General features: G+C 35.2%; 1 protein-coding gene across 1 annotated transcript; it reads left to right on the top strand.

Annotated features, from left to right (window-relative positions):
• Positions 1-627: 627 nt before the first annotated feature.
• Positions 628-2,730, top strand: LOC113732270 (transcription factor bHLH118-like). The gene is made up of 3 exons (XM_027257952.2): positions 628-1,103; positions 1,391-1,741; positions 1,845-2,730. Exons 1-3 carry the CDS (start codon positions 732-734, stop codon positions 1,929-1,931), a joined length of 810 nt encoding a protein of 269 aa, XP_027113753.1. The 5' UTR covers positions 628-731; the 3' UTR covers positions 1,932-2,730.
• The last annotated feature ends 4,976 nt before the right edge of the window (positions 2,731-7,706 follow it).

Below are 7,706 nucleotides of genomic sequence, written 5' to 3'. Positions count from 1 at the left end.
TCCATACATCATTGTCATCAAATATTTCAAGGATTTAGCAAACGAGTGATCTCAATCACTTGTTAAGATAGTTTCAACAGTTTTTTTTTTTTTTTGTAAGAGTGACATTAATTGGGAACACTATCTAAATGCAAGGGAGAAAATAAATGTAAATGTGTGATTAATATGATAAATTAAGTGTAATTTAAATGTCTTAACAAGTGCCCTCGAGACACTCATTAGAAAAATCCATATTTCGGACCACTCTAAAAAAAAGTCCCCAGCTTCTTGATAAGAAAACTTTATAAGTTCACCAAAACAAAAACTAAAAAACTTTGATAAGTCTACCAAAACAAAAACTCAAAAACATCATATTTGCTTCTTCCATTATTAGGTCAAGTTTACTTCTCATTCAAACAAACCATCGAACATGAATAGTTTAATGCTGCATTTTGTTTTATAATATTGTAGGCGAGATGTTGGACCCTCAGCTGTGAACTTAATTAGCTGTAGGATTTTGTTGTGCACATGTATAAGAAACAAGCAAAGGTTTAAAATATTGCAGGTGAGAGAAGGGGCACTGGTCAATCCGATTTTCTTCTATTTGTTTATGAAGATATTGAAGGAATCTGGCAATCCTCAGCCCATTAAGGAGATCTCATTGTACCAAATAACCCTAACAAACGGATCCCTAGTTTGGCGACACAATCATATCACACAGAATATCAACCTAACAAAGCAGCTGTCCGAACATGGATGACTTCACCAATTATTTGTTTCCTTTACAGCAAGATGATCCGCTGCTTTTTCAGTACTCTCCAATCCCATCCATTTCTTTCTACCATAAAGACCCCACAATCCATCGTCAAGATCTGGTAAATCAGGGTGCATCTTCACTTGTTTCACCTCAACTGAATACTGGGGAGAACAGGAATAGCACGGCCAGGAAAAGGCAGCAAAAGCCATCACCAGCTGTTCAAGCTGATAATCATGATTGTGGGAAGAACCCTGATGACAGGAAGCAGAAAAGAACCTTTCACAGAGATATGGAGCGTCAAAGGAGGCAAGAAATGGCTAATCTTTATGCTTCTCTGAGAAATCTACTGCCTCTTGAATACACAAAGGTGACGAAGCTATACTGACAAGTTAATTTTATTGGAGAATTCTCACTTTTTATGCATAACCACGAGTATAGATCATTGGCATCTAGAAAATTGGATTTTTGTTAACTTAGTGGAATTTGCCTGTGAAAAAACACTTATTAGCTTTTTAAGTGTCTTTTACAAACCTTATACCTATACTCCTTTCTTACAGTCCAAAAAAGTACAATGCTGACTCATTTAGCATTTTTTGCTAGTTTAGTACTACTACAAGAATGCAAGATTTATTGATAAGTTTCTTCTTTTTCCAGGGGAAGCGTTCGATAACAGATCATGTTCATGTGGCAGAGAACTATATAAAACAGGTCGAGAAGAATATTAGAAAATTGGAAGTTAAGAGGGATAAGCTGAGAAACTTAACAGGCGGTTCAAGCCATGTGCACGTCAAAAATGTAGAGGGAAAAAACTCTTTTTCTATTAACTTTACTGTCAGGCCATGCTCGGCTGGTGGAATTGAGATTTTAATGAAGAAATACGTGGCCGATACCAATTTATTTCCACTTTCAAGGATACTGGATGTGCTGCTTGACGAAGGCCTTACTGTTGTTAGCTGTGTCTGCACCAGAGTCAATGAAGAATTTATTTACACAATCCAAACTGAGGTACAATTATGATGCACAGATATGACGAATGAGTCAAATACTTTCACTGCAATAACTTTTTGGCCATCTTGTTATTTACATGGTTTGAATAAATTGTTTTCAGGCCAGTCATATGAGAGATGTTGATCCATTGTCTTTGCAAGAAAAGCTGACTGAAAAAGTCATGACCTGGAAAAAGTTCGAGCCCTAAAGCAATGCAGGAATTGGGCTCATTTTGTTTGAGTCTCATAAGTTCAAAAGGTTTTAACTGCCAAGAGATTCAGGTTTCTGAAGATTTTCGGTGTCCTGCTTATTTTTAATAGGTTCTCATTTAGTAAAATAATAAAAACACATGATTAGGTGAGTTACAAAATTGCTAATGTGAAATCCAGGTTCTTTTCTAATTGAAATTTAACACCTCTTCTTGGCCATGATTAATCATATCTTCCAGCTTTTTCTTACCCTAAAATTCTCTTCTGCATATTTATATCCTCTTCTAGCATTGGCTTTTTAATACCCTAAATCTGGTATGTTTTGATATGCAGGATAAGATGATAAATTTGTCCATTCTTTCCCTTCTTATGATTGGCCATATTGTGAGTTAATGTAATTGCTTTGTGCATGCATTTACACTGAAGAAAGTTTGATAGATACAGAAGAAAGAAATTCTTTCAGCTTAATGTGAAGTAGGAGAAATTTGTGATATTGACATATGGAACGCAGAGTGAATGCACTAATTTAGTTGACCAGGAGGTGACAAGTTACCAGCATTCGCTGATCAAGGCAAATAAGTCATGTGAATTACACGATTTAGGGTATAATATTTTGTGATCATAGTGAAGCAAAATTGACAGAAGATAATAAAACTTGATTGGTTCTTTTCGATATACAGATTGGATTGTATGTGGAGGTACATATTGTTAGGTACAACTTTTCTAAATCCTCGAATTATCCTTCAATAGAGTTCAATGGGACTCTTTTCTCCCAGTTAGTTGGCGTTGATTCAATACTGCATCTCCTAATATCCATCCCTGCATATATATATATATATATATATATATATATATGGTACTGCTTCAATGTCATGGAAAACTTGGGTTGTCAAACAAGATAGACTTTCATAGAAAGATTATCACCGATAATTTGTTTGAGTTAGGAAAAGTACCCTTCACATATGTATTCCATAATGATGCTTTATTTTCAACAACATAAGCTGTATGCTGGAGGTTGTTGTATACCTAATAGGGAGATACCTGAATTTGGTTGATCAAATGGTTGTAAAGAAGAGGGAAAGAAGAGGGAAGGAAGAAGGGGCATTAAAAAAACACAGTCCTTAGGTTCCTAAGAGATAGTTTAGGTGGCATTTTACATGTACACTTGCACAGGTTATACTTTTCTTTAACACTTGAACGTAAACTGTTTGTAATATGAACAAAAGTGAAATGCACAGAGTTCTCTTAGTATTTGAGAAAACCCTAAAACCACGCTATCTGGTGCTACTTCTAGGCTTCTAGTGCATCATTTCATTAAGGTCGAGTAGCCCCAGTATTTTCAAGGTTCAACCAGAATATAACCAAAGTATTTGCAGAAGAGCGGGACATTAAATAGGTATAGGGCATTTAGCGTTTGACAAAAAGTTGTAGGCAGATACAAATTCTTGACAATGTAAAGATCAAATCACCTTCATAATTTAGTACAGCTTAAAGATCAAAACACCTTCCTGATTTAATACAGCTTAATTTAATTTACTTTGTCCTTTGGCCTTTACTTTGGTCATTCCCTTGAATGCAGAAAGTTTCAGGTATAAATAGATGTAGCTTGATTCTGATTGAGCCTTTGTTGATGAGCTATTTCTTGTCCTTAACGTTAATTTCAATGCTTTGTTCTCATCAAATTCATGGTATGGAGATACTCTCTGGAAGACCATGTTTGCATATTACATTTTCTGCTTGAGCAATTTGCCATATCTCAAATTATTTCAGGTTGTGCTTTTGCCATGTACAATACAAATTGACATCGTGTCTTCTGTTCAAAGAATTTTGGTTTTACCTAAGGCACTTATATATCTGAAATTCAAAATATGACACTTGTATGCAGTTGCTTTCCAAAAATATTGGTCATTTTTTCTTTTTTCTTTTTTGTAAAGTGGGAAGGTTTGAATTCGAGATCTATCACTTACACCCTCTCTCAAATCACCTAATCCATCTCTATTCCAAGGAAATCTTGGTCTTGAATTTAGTTAATGCAATATATATACTTCAACTTCCTCTTCCCTTCAACTGTCCGAATTACAACTATTTGGCAAGGCTTGCTTGCTTTTCATTTGATCTAAATTGCAGAGAGAGAAATTAGGCTCATGCTTTTCTTAGTATGGCAATTTTTACCAAGATTTTATATATTAGTGTAACACATGTCTCCTCATTATCACTAGAACACATAATGTACAATGAGTGTAATACCAAATATGTAACAAAGTACGTAAAATTGATGTTACACCATCTTCATATTTTTGGAAATCTTTTAGTCAGGACAAGATATTCTTTACTGTCTTCTTCTTTTCTCCGGGCAACAAAATACAGAAATGATGATACATATATATACATATACATATACATATATAAGTTTCTTTTAGTTTTCGTAATTTCTCTACCCATTTCGTAGGACCTCAAAGCACTTTGCACGGTATCATAATAGTATCAATTATTGTGCATGGCCAGAAGAACATAAACTTGCTAATTAGTGCCCGATTAATGCCCTAAGCTCTACAGGATTGGCTCTTCAACAAAACTTGAGAAACCAAGCAGAGCAATGCAATTAGGGTAATTCCACTTCTTAGGGATGAACTACATTTTCCTCTGTGATCTGAATATTTGATCCAATCCATGCATTTTTAATTGTTGATGCTAAAAATGTAAACACTTTATATATTTACTTTTCAAGAGTTAAATCTTATTTATTCAAATTGTGAACACTAGTGACTCTTAACAATAGTTTTAAAAGCCAATGGTTATGATCTCTCTCAATCAATCTCTCTCTCTCTCTTTTTTTGGTGTATATGTTTGACGAAAGTAGGTGCTGTTAGTGTCTATGACCTTGAACCTTGATTAGTCTCCTAAAAGATAATATTGAATTGCATGTCTATAATGACTTGATTCCGTTTGGATTCAAGAGTTTTTTGAAAAACTATTTTAGTCTTTCAAATTTACAATAATAAACTATAAAAAATAACTTTAAAAACAACTCAAGAAAATAACACGTCTCAAATACACTCAAATAAAAATAAAAAAAAAAACCCCCTCTTTCTTCTTTACCCGTCACACACCACCACCCGCCGCCACCTCCCCTCCTTCTGTCCTCCCCCTCCATCTTCCTTCTCCCTCTTCCCCTCCCCTTTCTCCTCCCTTTCTTCCTCCCCCTTCTTCCTCCTCTCCCCTCCCCTCCCCGCCCAGCCTCTCCCACAACTCCCCTTCCCTCTCCCTCCCCTCTCTGGTCACTGGCCATGGCAACCAGATTTGATCTAGTGGCCATGACCAGATCTAGTCGTGGGCGGCAACCAGAGAGGGGGGAGGGGTAGGGGATTGCAGGATTGGGGTGGGGAGGAGTAGAGGGGAGGAGAGGAAAAGGGAGGAGGAGGAAGGGGGAGGAAGAAAGAGAAGGAGGAAAAGGGAGAAAGAAGGAGGAAGGGAGGGGAAGGAAAGGGGTGGTGGAGTGGTAGGGTGGTGGTAAAAGTTCTATAAAATTTTAAAAATATCTCATTAAAATTTTAAATCTTAAAGATATTCTAAAATATATTTTTAAAAACACCATTAAAAACATCTACAATAAAAATTTTTCACATACTATTATAGTAAAATATATCAAAAACAGCTAATCCAAACAGATTTATAATTATTTCACTAATGCTTGTGGACATTAATTAGCAGAAAATTACGTTACCGTTTTGCCTAACAAAGGCCATCACACCATCCCATGAGCAGCTGTACCAAGTACTATCGGGCATGTTTGAGGACATTGAAGTAATTAAACCAACACCATACTCTAGTTTTGGGGTTAAATACCTGATAAAAACATAGATTGCTCAGGCATAAATTTGTATTAGCAATTTAGTGTTTAGGCGAAAAAACATAGATAAAAAAAAGGCAAAACAAACATAGATAAAGTTCTGAGTCACAGGACGGGATTCTCTCCATTACTTTTCTCTTCATTTATCTATATATTTTTATATATTTATACATCTAAATTTTTCACAATAATCTATTTATGTCAATAATTTTATTTTCACAAGTAGATCAATTTGCGCAAAACATTTTGATGGTGCAAAATGGATCAAGGCTATAATGAAAGCTTTAAAGTTTGATTCAACGATAAAATTTAAACAATTTAATTTCAAGTTTCATATATACTTTAAACAATTAGAGAATATAATGTCAATCATTTTGATTTTCAAAAAATAATATTATATTTATATTTATATAGGTGTAATGGAAAGAAAATCCTCCCCAATTAGTGGAGAGGAGCCTAAACCCCGAGTCACATGTTTTGAAAAATAACAGAAAGGCCAGGCAACTGATTCCCCTTTCTACACAGATCCAAAGGGATATTATTAAAAAACTACAAAGAATTCATCGTGTGCCCGAAAAGCAGGAGAAAAATATGATGCTTTTTATGACTCTATGGCATCAGAGGCTATTAAAAATTCCAAACTTTTGAAACCTTTTGTAGCCAACTCACCTTGTTGTCTCATTCAAGGTGGTTTGGTGCAAATGGAGGAGGGGCAGGTTGCAATCGTACCTGAAAGTTCATGATCAATATATATATATATATATATATATATATATATATATATAAGATTTATATTGCATCTTGTATATCGTTTTTTATATTATGTGTAGGATTCACAAAATTTTGTTCTATAATTACACGTTATTAAAAGTGAATTACGCCGTATGCATATAAAGTTATATCTTGTGCATATTGCACAAAATCTGCCCGAATGTTTTCCTGACAACCGCTCGGCCCTGTGTCCACAGAAAATCTATGGCTATTCCTTTACTAGTATTTTCCGTTTATTAATTAAAAAACTTTTATTCTATAAGATCTCCACTAATAACAATAGATACATCAAACATGCAACAGTGACAATTCTAAAAATTCATTAGATCTAACGAAGCTGAAAAAAAATGAGAAGAATTACATTCATAATTTTTAAATTTAGACAAATCACCAGCACCCCATTGAATATCAATGTAGCTCATCTCTCTGAAGTATGATAGTCAATTAGTTTAAGCTATAATTATAAATTAATATTTTGACAAAAAGACTTCAGAAATCTCATATTTCAAGGACATATTCAAAAAACTCTTAGACCTAGAGAAAGAACAAATCAAATTTTTTTTAAAAAAATACCAATGGACATTATGTGCGACTTTGCCATGTTTCATAATTCGTGCATCATAATGGTGCATATTTTGAGAGGTGACTTTTCCGGAACGTAAAGCGCATCAGATGCGTCATTTTTTGGGGTGCCTTTAAAATATTATATTATAACATTATATATGAAAAACTTGTCACTATAGTAGATGTATTTTTGGATATTTTTAAAATTAAATATTTTGTTGGACTGTTTTTAAAAATTTATATTTTGTTGGAGTATTTTTTTTAAAAAGTTTCTTCCCCAAGGACCCCAACCCACCACACACAACACCGCCAACTACCGCCAACTATCACCAACCCCCCTCTCACCTCCCTCCTCCTCCTTCTTCCTCTCTCCCCTCCTCCCTCCCTCCCTTTTCCTGCCACCCCTTCCACTGTCTCCCTCACCCCTCTAATCCCTCCCTCCATCCGCTTCCTTTCTAGTCGCAACCAAAAAGGTCTCGGCCAGTAGCTGCAAACTTTTGGTCGTGACCAAGTCGCAGCCAGAAGAGAGGGGATCTCTGGGGAGTAGGGAAAGAGAAGAGAGGGAGATGGAGGAGGAGGAGGGGAGGAA

Source organism: Coffea arabica, chromosome 2e (assembly GCF_036785885.1).
Source record: "Coffea arabica cultivar ET-39 chromosome 2e, Coffea Arabica ET-39 HiFi, whole genome shotgun sequence".
Classification (NCBI taxonomy): domain Eukaryota; kingdom Viridiplantae; phylum Streptophyta; class Magnoliopsida; order Gentianales; family Rubiaceae; genus Coffea; species Coffea arabica.
This window is presented reverse-complemented; position numbering and strand designations above follow the sequence as displayed.